Source organism: Mesocricetus auratus, unplaced genomic scaffold (genome assembly GCF_017639785.1).
Source record: "Mesocricetus auratus isolate SY011 unplaced genomic scaffold, BCM_Maur_2.0 Super-Scaffold_100676, whole genome shotgun sequence".
Classification (NCBI taxonomy): domain Eukaryota; kingdom Metazoa; phylum Chordata; class Mammalia; order Rodentia; family Cricetidae; genus Mesocricetus; species Mesocricetus auratus.
The window spans coordinates 117,264,667-117,277,212 of NW_024429266.1; the positions used below are offsets into that span (position 1 = coordinate 117,264,667).

General features: G+C 49.3%; 1 protein-coding gene across 1 annotated transcript; it reads right to left on the reverse strand.

Annotated features, from left to right (window-relative positions):
• Positions 1-131: 131 nt before the first annotated feature.
• On the reverse strand, positions 132-5,939 carry Tril (TLR4 interactor with leucine rich repeats). Its single transcript, XM_005076813.4, has one exon. It carries the CDS (start codon positions 4,813-4,815, stop codon positions 2,380-2,382), a length of 2,436 nt encoding a protein of 811 aa, XP_005076870.1. The 5' UTR covers positions 4,816-5,939; the 3' UTR covers positions 132-2,379.
• Positions 5,940-12,546: the final 6,607 nt, after the last annotated feature.

A 12,546-nucleotide genomic window follows, 5' to 3' on the forward strand; every position in this document is an offset into this window, starting at 1 on the left:
GGAAATAATTTTTAAAAACCTCACAGACATCAAGCTTATGTTTCATTTGTATGAGTGAAAACTGCTTTTGAAAAACTCATCCTGTCATTTTAAACATGCATCAAAATATTTGGAAGTTCCAACAAGACATCTCCATTAGTATGTGGGTTTATTGACATAACTGAACATAACAACGTATAACATTTATTCATTCCTCACTGAAAAAGACACTTCAGTGAAACTGTTTTAAGCCAGGCCTTAAACATTTTGGGTGATATTCTACAGTTGAAAAAGGCAGGTGGTAGCTCCAATCAGTGTTTTTTTTTTCCAGACTTTCAATGGGCCGCAGTTTTACACTGTCTAAAAGAAACAGCTAAGAAATGCAACTGTGCTGTGCATGAAAAATTGTGCGTTATACAGAAGGTGCCAGATAGACTGCAGGTTGAAAATAGGAGCAAACAGCCCCACCTCCCTCCTCCCACGTACCATACGCTGGGAATCTAAAACAAGGCCTGGCAGCAAACACGGAATGACAGTCCATTTCCTGTGGTTTATTAAGTTTGGGCCGTGCAGATAAGGCTGCCAGAAAAGCAGCTGTGGCTTAAGTGGTCTGGACATTTACTCATCCGGACATAAACAAAGACCAGCTCATTTAGACCCCTGGGCCCTCAGCTCATTTAGACCCCTGGGCCCTCAGCTGCTGGGACAAGGCAGCAGGGCTCACGAGAGCTAAGCACAGAGTGGCCGGGCTGAAGGGCCCTGGACTGTGATGGATTCCCTGAGTCATTGGGACCTTCAGGGACCTGAGGCCTGAAACAGAAGAGTCACTGTTAGCTGTAGCACCTTGAACTGGCTGACCTGCACAGTACCTCACTGCTAATAAATCCATAACCACGGTGACTGTAACCACAGTGTACACCCTCTTAGTGAATGTACTTGGACCACACACGAATTATTAATGTGAACCCAACCACTACATTTAATATAAACACAGACATCATAAATATCAGGGATGCAAAGTATCCCAAATAGCTAAAAAAAAAATCACAACTAAACAAATGCAGGAGACTAATCCTAAATTTAAAAAAACATAAGAAAATAATAATGCAACTACCACTAAAAGGTAAGATTTAATAACACAGTAAAACACTGGCTACTGAAGGAACTAATTTGTACAACATATAAAAACATGTAATTATTTCACAGTGAGGGTTAAGTACTCAGGATCTTCTGGATTTAGTAGAAGTAGACACTACTGTGTATTTTTTTCACATTTGTTTCACACAATTTCTTATCTTCTATTGTAATGTGGTCAGAGGTTACACTAACGCACAATTGCCCATTGCTTTGCTTTGTGCTACTGGGGTGGACTTAGAGCCTCACAAGCATATCACCACTAGACCCAGTGTCCAGCCTGACAATCACCTTGTGCTTATTGCCTAACCACACTACTCAGAAATAGCGTGATGAAATGCAATGAGAAGCAAGTCCCATTTATACCATGTAGACGTGCTATCAGAAATGTGGCAAGTGAGCTTGAAGGCTGCGGTGCCCTAGGGAGTCATCGGTTTCATGCATACTGCATTTTTTGTTTTGTTATCAAATCTGGCATTCTATTTTTTCCATATATAGATTTTAAAAACAACATTAAAACCACAGGTATAAACCTAGTGGAGAAGTATTGCATGCCGCCTTCTCCGGAGAACAAACTCAGTTACCCAAAGGTCGGCAAAAGGTCAAAAACATCCTGTTCAGGATAAACAGTAGGAGTCCAGTCCAGTCACAAGAGCCTTGGAGTTTATTGGTCAGTTTATTAAATGTTCTTCATATAGTTGGAAAAGGTTTAAACCTTATGACTTCCGGTGCGCTCTACCAGCCAACAGAAAGGGGTTCCTGGGAAAGTGTGGTACCTATTTACCCTGCCATCTCACAGAGACCACCAGATCGGTGAGGTCAGTTGCTGGGCGCCTTTGTGATGGTGGTTAAGTTCCCCCCCCTTCCTTAACTGGGAGCAGTACTCCACCATAGAGCAAACAAACTTACAACCTAGAGTCTTCCTGCTATGGCGGGGGAGCGTAAAGCACCCTTTCTAGCTCAAGGTCAGCCAAGTTACTTGCTGATAGAACACAGGAGTCATGCCCTAGGCGTATCGAGGCTTTACCCCACCACCCAATTGTCCCCTCTCTTGAGTTTGACAAACAAGACCTATTCACTTGCTCTGTGAGTACTGGGACGTGAATGGTGGCGTCCAGACTCACTTTCGGTACCCCTTGGCTTCAGCAAAGGCACAAAAGGGCGAAAGAAGAGGTGTAATAAAACAGGTCTTCCTCTGAGATGGCACCGGGCCAGGGAGAGGCTCCTCAAGGCCAGCGGGATGGTTGCCACACCGAGGCACTAAATCTAGTCAGCAAATCTTTGCAAGAGGTGATCCTCCCGCCTCAAGCTGCCCCCAGCCCCACCGCCAGTGCTGTCCATGAAGCGGTCACAGGGAAACTCAATGAGGTCCGCCTCGCTGAGGGCGCACACAGTGGTGCGGGGCCGGTGTGACTGGAAGCCCGAGAAGTCCGCAGACACACCTGTGCCCATGGAACGCAGCGGCCGTCGGGTGGAGTACATGTGACGAACGTGGACAGGGGCCCCTCCCTTCCGCCTGGCTCGCAGTTTCCTCCGCAGCCACCGAGATCCCCAGGCAGCCAGAGCCAGGAGTACCAGCAGCGCGTTGACAGCCAGCAAGACCAAGGTCAGGAGCTGGTAGTCGACGCCGCCTCGACTTCCTGCCTCTGGCAGGGTTACCAACCCTGCACAGTGGTCCCGGGGGGCCACGGGGCAAACTCGGCCCCCGAGCACGCCCTCCACGCACACTAGGTAAGGAGTGTCCCCGCGCAGCTCGTGCAGCGTAGCCGAGTCGCTGCGCTCGGGCAGGTAGACGAAGCGCTGGAACTTGGGCTGCTGGCCAAAGCGGTCGAAGAGCAGGCGGAAGCGTGCGCCGCCCAGCGGCCTGGGGCTGCGGTGCTCGCGAACCGCCCAGCGCACAGAGGCGCTGTTGGCGCTCACCGCCTCCACCGTCAGGTTGCACAGAATGAATTTATTGAAGTCACAGGGGTCAGATACCAGCGGTGGCAAGCCCACCCCACCGTCGGACAGGACTGCGCGCTCTTGCTGCTCAGAGGCTAGGCGCTGCCTTGCTGCGCGCTGCCAGCTGTCCCTGGCAGATGGTGTCCCGGAGGTGGGCTCAGCCGTCGAGGTGGGCTCCGCCTGAGCAAGATTGGCACGGGTGGGACGAGCTCTCTCAAGCTTCTCGTGCAGGTCCAGGGACTGTGGGGCAGGACCCAAAGCAGCAGCGGTGGAGGGGCCCTGATGCTGCAGGCCTGGACCCCTCCGGCTCAATCTTAGTGAGCTGCGGTTGCCCAGTAGCTCCTTGGCAGCCCCGCCCCAGTCCACTCCTGGTAGAAGTCTCCCCCGCTGCTGGGGCTGGGGCTGCGGTGGCAGCTCCTGCGCAAGACCCCCTGCAGGGGGCGTCATCCCTTTCCCTGTGGCTGTGGATAGAGGCCACTGCCTACTGCCTGCTGTAGGGGAAGGCGAGGGGTCCACGCAAGACCCATTTTGCAGCAATTGGTCATCCAGGTAATCCAGGTACTTGCCCCGCAGGGCCGGGGGGTGGCGACACTGCACGAAGACGGTAAGAAGGCGCCCCTGAGAATGCCAGTCGCCCATCCAACGCTTCAGACCCCGCAACCGGCAGTCGCAGGTCCAACCGTTGCCGTCTAGATCTAGGCGGTAGAGAGCCGGGCTGGCAGCGAAGATGTCTCCAGAAAGGGCTCTGAGCGCGTTATCGCGCAGGCTGAGCTCACGTAGACGGCCCTGGTGGCCAAAGGTGGCGGGGTGCAGAGCAGAAAGCTCATTGCTGCTCAGATCTAGCGCCTCCAAGCTGTGCAGAGGCTCCAGCAGGGCCAGGGGAAGCTGGCTCAACCGGTTGCCTTCAAGGTGCAGCTCTCGCAGGGCCTCCAGGCCCCAAAAGGCCTCTGGCGCGAGCTGTGTGAGCTGGTTGCCGCTGAGGGAGAGCAGGCCAAGGCGTGGCAGGTGCTGGAAGACGCGGGGGCCGAGGTGCTGCAGGCTGTTAGAGGAGAGGATGAGAGTGGAGAGGGACCGCAGAGGGATGAAGGTGGCCGCATGGCGCAGGGAGGGCTGCAGCTCGTTGGCAGAGAGGTTGAGGAATCGAAGCTTGCTAAGCTGGGCGAAGGCATTCTTGCCCAAAAAGCGGATCCGGTTAGACTCCAGATGTAGGTAGAGCAGGTTGCCCAGGGGAGCGAAGACTGCATCAGGCAGAGCCCCCAGCACATTCCCGTCGAGCCGTAGCTTCACGAGACTCTCCAGGCCCTCGAAGGAGCCGCGGCTAAGGCGGCCAATCTCGTTACCGTTGGCGTAAAGGATGCGCAACTTGCGCAAGGGAGCCAACGTGCCAGGAGCGAACGCCTGCAAGAGGTTGTTCCCCAGGTACAGCTCCTCCAGGCGCGAGAGCTTCTCGAAGGTCTTGGGGTGGAGAGAGCGGATCTGGTTGTACTGCAGGTCCAGCCGTCTGAGCTGCCCCAGGCGGTGGAAGTCGAAGGCGGTGATGTTGGTGATGAAGTTGCCGCCTAGGCTGTAGGTGAGGACGTCCTGGGGACTAGGCAGCGAGCTGGTCTTGGGCACCGCGCGGAGCCCCCTGTTGGTGCACAAGAGGTGCTGGGGGTGCTGGCAGTCGCAGCGCTCGGGGCACACGGACTCGGCCGCCCGCGGCGGGAACGCCAGGCAGCTGCACACCATGAGCCAGAAGCGCACGGCGCCGACACCCTCCATCGCCGCCCGCTCAGCGCGCTGAGGCCGGGTCGTCCTCTGGGCCGGCCGACTCTGTGTCTCCTCTGCATTCCCTTCGGCAGGGCCAGAGTCGCTAAAATGCCTGTCTCAGACTTCTCTGCTGCTGGGTCCAGCCCTTCCTTTACCCTTTGTCCCGGTGACCGGTCCGGGTCTCCGCAGGCGGGCTTCGCGGAGTCAAATCAGGAGGCGCTGGGCGCTCGACGAGCCCCGGGTGCTACTTGTTGCATTTCTGCAGAAAACTGTTTCTTCGGATGCGCGTCGGGGGCGGGAGGAGCGAGCAAGAGTTGGTGCTTTTTGTTTGCTCTGGAGTCCGGAGAGCTGGATTCCCTGGCGCGGATTCTCCCCGCCAAGCGGATTCCCCTTCTGTAGGCGGGATCCCTTCCAAGAGCTGCTGGGGTGCGGCTTGGCTGCAGAGCACCGGCCGCTAGGCCTGCGTCTCCAGCGCCTGTTCGCTCGCGGCCCGGAGGGACTCGGAGCGCAGCCGAAGTGGGCAGCCTGGGGGCCGCGCAGGCTGCGTCCGGAAGGGACCCATGACTGCGAGGAGCGAACAAACCCGGCGGAAATTCGTTCTTCCCACACTCTGCCCCCCGGGGGATGCAGGCGGAGAAAGAGGAGACGGCGGAGGCAGGACAGACCCCGGCTGGGGGAGGAGGAAACACTAAGTGGCTTCGCGTCTGGTCAGCCACAGCCCGGACGCCAAGTGAGAAAAGTAGGGATTAAAAACAGCTGTACGGGTCGGCGCGCGGGCTGGGGGCGGGGGTGGATTACCGGGCGAGCAAACGGGGATTGCAGACAGAGACCTTTTTATTTTGGGCCAGTTCACTGGCGGCTTCAGAGCAGAGGGAGCGAGCCTCGTCTTACCCATTTAACCTACTCTTCCCGGTGCCACCCTGCGGGAGGTTGAGGCAGCACCGACTCCCCCAGCATTCTGCTCCAAGTCTGCAGGAGCCTAAGGTTGCCTGCGGAAGGCCGTCGGTGAACTGTCGTCAGAAGACGCCAGCTCAGTCCTTTGAGAGTGTTTGGGTTTCTGGTGTCCTTTTGCTTGGGTCAAAGGAGAGGCACCGCCCCTTTTAGGTTTTTAAACAGAATATCCACTGGATCTGGCTCTGGGAAAGACCATGAAGAAAGTTCCTATGTGGGACGGCTGCAGCGATTGTGTCAGGGCCAGATCTGGTGATTCAGCCCGATTCTTCTGCAGTTTTAAACCCTTGGAAGTAGGCCCTAAACGTGTGCCTGTGTACAATGACTTGCACAGCTACCTGGGAAGTTAGTTGCTTCCTGAAGGGCCGTGCTGCTTTGTGCCTGAGCTTGCAGAGATCTTGAAAGTTTTCAGGCTCCAGTGTACTCAGGCCTGGATTCGTTGGGGGGGGGGTATTAACATTTATTAACAATACAGAATAGGGGACCATTTAATTGACGGTTCCCTTAGGGGGCAGTCCCTGAAAATAAAAACATGCAAGAGATAGGTGCCGTTGCTTGCTATTTGCCTATGCAACCCAAGTTTTTGAAAATAGCCCTTTCCCCAAGGTGTTCAGAAACTGTAAATTTTTGGGATTTGCTCTGTCTGCTAGCAGTGTGGAAAAATCGAGTCGGTATCCTCACTGGCCATCCAATGGGAAGGGAGGTGCAGTGACAGGTCAAACGAGAAAATGAGCTAGTGAGAATAGAAATCTGCAAAGACTCGAATGATTTTAGTAAGTCCATCATCTCACCGTCTTGTTGAGCAGTTCACCAAGGGGAGGGAGGGATGGAGACAAGCGCTGAACCTGGTAGGGTGGGAGCAGAAAAAGGTAAGTCGCTAGTAAGGTATATCCAGTCCACTGTGATTCGCTTTGAGTTTCAAATAAAAGACAAACTTGAGACACAAGTGTCTGTTTGACTAAAATGAAATAGGGCGTTTATTTTTCAGCTTTTGTGACAACCCCAAACGCCCTTTAACTACTGACTCCGGTGAGTGTGGCTGCTGGAAAGGGGGAGGACCCGTGCTTGAACAGAGCTAACAAGGTATGTAACGCTGTACCTTATTATGAACAGGGGGCACAGGTCCTCCCCCTTCCAGCAGCCACACTCACCCGGCTCAGTAGTTAACTCTACTGACCTTGGTTGAATATACTGTCCTTGCCAGGAACAGCGATTGTATGGATTTTTTTGTCCCCCCCAGAGGAAACAGTACCAAAATGCTGCTGACTTTCAGGTTAAACCACCCCCAGAGATGTCTGGCATGGAACTGTTTCAAAGTTCCTGCCTCCTACAGCATCTACGTAGGGAACACGTAGAAGCTGAGAGGCACCACCTGCTGTAGAACAAGAATGACAGAAACCAAATCTCATAAACCTGCTTCTTCTCTGGACCTTCTGCAGAAAATCGCAGAACCAGGATAAGCAAAGGTAATGATCTCTCCATATGGCCTTGGAGTATGGATAGTATGGATGCATCACAACCTCCCTTACAGATACCTCTAAGTAAGAATGACACAGTTATCCAATGTCTGGAGATAGTACACATACACACACACACACACACACACACACACACACAGTGGGGGGGCAGTAAATATTTCTACTAGTAGCCTGGCAAAGACAATTGCCTTTCTATACCATTCCATTTTATTGAAACACCCTATTTGCTACATGTAGTTAACACAATGGATATAATGTAACATATTCCAAGTGACTTCAGGTGTGCAGATGTGACCCCTTATAAGGAAGAGAAGGGGCTGGCTCGCTCTCTTAGGTTGTGGTCAGAGCATTGGGAAGAGCAGAAACTGTATCTTGTATCTTCAAGAGCAGAAAGACTGTGGTGGTTATTTACTATTATTTGTGTAAGTGCTTTCCTAATAAATACCTGCTTATCATTTATCTGGAATCTTGTGGACTCATTTAAATCCTGATTTCAGGTAGGCACGGTTACTGATAGTAGGTTTTGTTGGCATCTTCAATCCAGTTTCAGCAAGGAAGACTATAGATAGTCTTTCTGTTCTGCCTGTCAGTTCCCGCAGCCACTTATGAAATAACACTCTGAGCATTAATACTAATTATAATTGTTTGACCAGTAGCTCAGACATATCACTGGCTAGCTCTCTCTTTAAATTAACCCATTTATACTATTCTGTGTATTGCCACGAGGCTATGGCTTACTGGTATGCTCCACCATGGCGTCTCCCTGACTCGACTTTCTTTCTCTCTGTATCTTTGTTTGGAATTCCCACCTGGCTCTATTCTGCCTGACCATTGGTCAAAACAGATTTATTTATCAGCCAATAAAAGCAACACACATTTTCAGCATACAGAAGGACATCCCACATCAGAAGACTATTTTGAAATCTACAGATAAAGGGGTAACACATAGCATTCAGGTTCCTTCTAAAAAACAAGTGCTACTTTCTGAACAGCATTTGGACTTTACAAGTGAATAGCATTTAAATAATTCAGAGTAAATTGATAAGATATTCTGTAATACACTGTGCTCGTGCGTTTGGTTTCTTTTTTGATAACATTTCTCTTTCAGGAATAATAGTGATGTTTTACTTGTATTTGAGTCTCAGTCACCACAACCACCACACACACTTCCATAACAAAGAGCTGTATCAATGCCCAAACTACACTTGCTTAGAGAACTGCTGAATTATTCCAAATTATTTAAATATTATTCACTTGAAAAGTCGGCCTCAGACTGCATGCTTTTTGAGCAATAGCTGCTGGGGAGGTGGCTGATCAAGCAGCCTTGAAAGTACCAAGTGATGAGACTGAGAGGTGGAGCTATGACAACTCCAACAAAGAGAGCCCTAGGATGCTCCAGGAAGCCTGAGCCGAGCTTCAGAGCTGAGGGTATTACCTACTTGGAAATGATCTGCTGATGTTGGAGGGGAAGCCTGAAAAGACATACAATTCAGGAAATTTCAACTCTACCTGCATCCTGGGGGTGAGATGTACTGGCTAATTCTTCAGCAGCCCCACAAAACATTGACTCACAGGATGTCTTGAAACAGTTGCTCCTTTCATCTCCTTGAAAGATTGTTTCAGGCAGTAGACATCATGTTATACTGTGCAGCAAGGGAAATCTCTGCCTAACTAAATAAAACAGAAAATGTATACCTGGTTATCTTCTAGGTCCTTGGTTTTGGTGATATGGTTGGCAAGTATAGATCAAACATTGGACCAGGATACTCGCTTGTGCAACGTACACTTGGACATTGATGAAACTATACAATCAGTATCACCCTTGGAGTGGGGCAAAATGGGTGCCTTCCCTACATCCCATGCCTTTGAGGGCCTTGTCTCAGCTTTCCTCTGCTGGTGTTACCCCACCCCACCTAAGAGCAGAATTTTCCATAGGCCATGACATTCCTGCTCTGGGTTCCTGGGACCCAGGATTTCTAGGTCCATTTTTTTTTTTTGGCCTGTTCCTTTGTCAAGCTTGTCAGGCTGCATGGTGTATAGTCTAGATAGCCAAGGAATGTCCAAGAGACAGACACATGAAGGAATCTTGAGAGAGGGCTGGTATTTTCCAGTGGGATATACCCAAGAAAACTCAGGAAACAAAGGGGAGTTGGGCACCTGGGGCCTCCTTTATCACTAATTCCACGCTGACTATCAGAGAAGCCTGACCCCATGTAGCACCTGGGGAATGGTAAGGGGGGAGAAGTACATGTTTGATTGAAAAAGAACAAGGGGGAAATTATAGGAGACTGAAGGAAAGCACTTTTTAGAGAGTATAAATTCTCCCTCCCTCCCTCCCCCCCCCTCTCTGTAGCTAGGCCCAAGTTTCTAGGAAAAGTGTCTTTAAGAAAAGGCAAATGCATGGCTCTTGCCATCCAAAAAAATTGTCTCTTAACAACACAGGTTTTGTTAATGGAGGAGTCCAGTTTGATCAGGTTCTAGGGCAGTCAAGTATCAATTATGTTTAATTGACAGGACCACAGCTGGAAATCCTGGAAGGAATGTTACTCAGCAGGGTTCCTATGCTCTGTGTCCTTTGCTTTCAAAGGACACAGACAGACAAGTTGGGGCTGGTCCCATGGCACCTGTGTGCACTACAAGGATCCTCAGATGCTCTTGCCCCAGCATGGAATCTTCTTGGGTTTGCCAAGGATATGCACAGGTGTTTTCTCAGAAACCTGTGGCCCCCACTGAACTTTCCATATAAAGTCATGAAGGAGTCCAGGCTATGCCTTCAGCAACTCCTGGAGCTCTGCTGAGTTGGTTGAGGCACAGCTAGGGTGCAGGATGGGTTAAGGAGAGTGTTCTGGCCAAGGTTTCTCCAGCCAGGGGTAAGGGTTGGGGGTGGGGAGATCACGAGATGGAGACAGCCAAGCTTGCTGGAACAGCGCCCTGGATTTTACCCAGGGCAGCCAGCAGAGCCAGCAGCTGTTTCCTCACCATGTGTGAGCCAACCCCAGATAGACAGTGTGGCTGGCCCCTGACACACACACAGTAGGAAACCAGAGAGTTCCCTGTGGTCCCTCACCATGTTATCAAATGACCCTCCCCAAAGTTGGCTTTCACCCCTTAAATGAACTTCCTCTCATTCCCCAGTCTGAAAAACATTTTTTGTGTGTGCCCTGGAAGGGTGGTCTGGCATGTGAATAAGGGAGTCACTGGTTTATAGAATGCCAATGTGCCATTTTCCCCTTTGGGACATAGCAACAGTGCAGGTATCTGGCTACAGACCAGGATGTCTGGGTGACAAAGTCACAGTGTATGTTTATGAGCTCACCAGATGATGTTTTCAAATACACACTCCAGGTTGAGAACAGACAATACTTTAAATCACTTCCTTATGGCTGATGTGCTGATCACAAAGACTGAATATCAGTCATTTAAAGTGCTTTTGACCACAGGTGTTTCTGATCTGAGGGACTATGTGTGTATGTGCATGGGTGAACGTGTGTGTCTGTGTGGATATTGTCTAAGATGGCATTGCCAGCTGAGTATTCTTAAGTCCAAAATTTGAACTGCTCTAAATGGAAACTTTTTTTGGAATATCAACATGACTTTAAAACACAAGAGGTTTTTTTAAATAAGTATTTTTATTTTATGTATGTGAGTGTTTTGTTCGCAAACATGCATGTATTTACCATGTACTGCAATGCTGTGGAAGACAGAAGAGAGTATGGAATTTCTGGGAGCTGGAGTTCTGAGTGGTTATGAGCTGCCGCATAGATGCTGGGAACTCATCCCAGGTCCTCTGCAATAGCAGCCAGTGCTCTTAATCACTGAGCTGTTGCTCCAGCCCCACTTAGGACATTTTAAGATCAGGGCTGCTCAACCTGTATAATAATAGTAAGTAGGACTTACTGAAGTCCAGGGCTGACCTAAACATTCTGCATAAAATAACTCCCATGTTTCCTATAGTACCTTATTATGTAGGAACTGTTGCCCTTATTTAGCAGATGGGCAGTTAAAAGTACAGGATCTTGGGCTCATCCTTCAGAATAGGGCCATGAACTTCACAAAGTACACTGCTAGGTAATCACTCCTGAGGAGTGAAGCTTAAGATAGCAAGACCTAGGAGTTTTAAGAACTTACTGAGGCATTTCAGCATGTTCTTTGCTAGGAGGAAACCAGCCTGGACTAGACCTACCATACACACACACACACACACACACACACACACACACACACACACACACACCCCAAAACTAAAGAAACAAAGAAAACCCTTTGCCCTAGAAGATCCCAGATTAGCTGGAGTAAATGTGTGTGAGTGTGATTCAGGGGTTCTGCACAGTCATAGGTGAAAGCAGCTATGTATAGCCCTCTGTCCTTTGAAATAATTCCTGCTCCTTAAACCAGAGAAGTCAAGCACCAAACATATCTCAGTCGCCTTGCAAGGTGACTGCATCCCACACTGGATGCTTATGTCAAGGGAACAACTGCCATTTCTGAGAAGCCTGATGATCTGAAATTCGCATGCATACATAGACTATGTATCTCCAAGTGACACAGTGAACTGTAGCTACTCCGGCAATCCCCAAGGGAAAGGCAAATACTGAGAGAATTTAATGACTTAGGAAGTAAGACAAATCCATTCCTGTTCATGGTTACAGCATCGAACTGTTTATATGTAGCTGAAATTTTATAGCAGTAATATAATGTGGTCTCCTGGAGAATCCAGTGGAGTTAGTTGCCTACAGACATACCCTAGGTACAATAGTATCTCTTAAGAAGAAAAAAAATATTTTGTCATTTATAAAAAAAAACAAGTGTGTGTTTATACTTTATGGTATAGCTTTTCACTATTCCTTTATTTTAGATTTTTATCCATACTTCACTAAAACATTTATTTAGCCACACACAGCTCTACCAATCTAAAAGGGTGATTGCCCTTTTCGCTTCATTTTGGGGGCATTAAATAGCCAATATTGAATTGTCAGAACCTTCATAAACAGGAAAAGGCAAAGAAAATAAAGTGTTAGCAGGTTCTGGCTTTAGATAGTGAAGAAAAATCTTCTTTTTACTCTACTTCATATGTTCATGATTGCTGCAGGGACTGAAATTATTAAGGTATCTTATAGCACTTCCATATTTAATATTTGACATCAATATAAATCTCATAAGGAAATTAGGTGAGAATTGTTCATATCTCCACTGTTATTGTTTGCATCTGAAATGTCTCCCCAGAGTTTCCTGTTTACGATACTTGTTCCCTTGCTAGTGTCATAGTTTTCAGAGCCAGTGGAACTTGTAAAATTGGATCCTCGCTGGCAGAAGT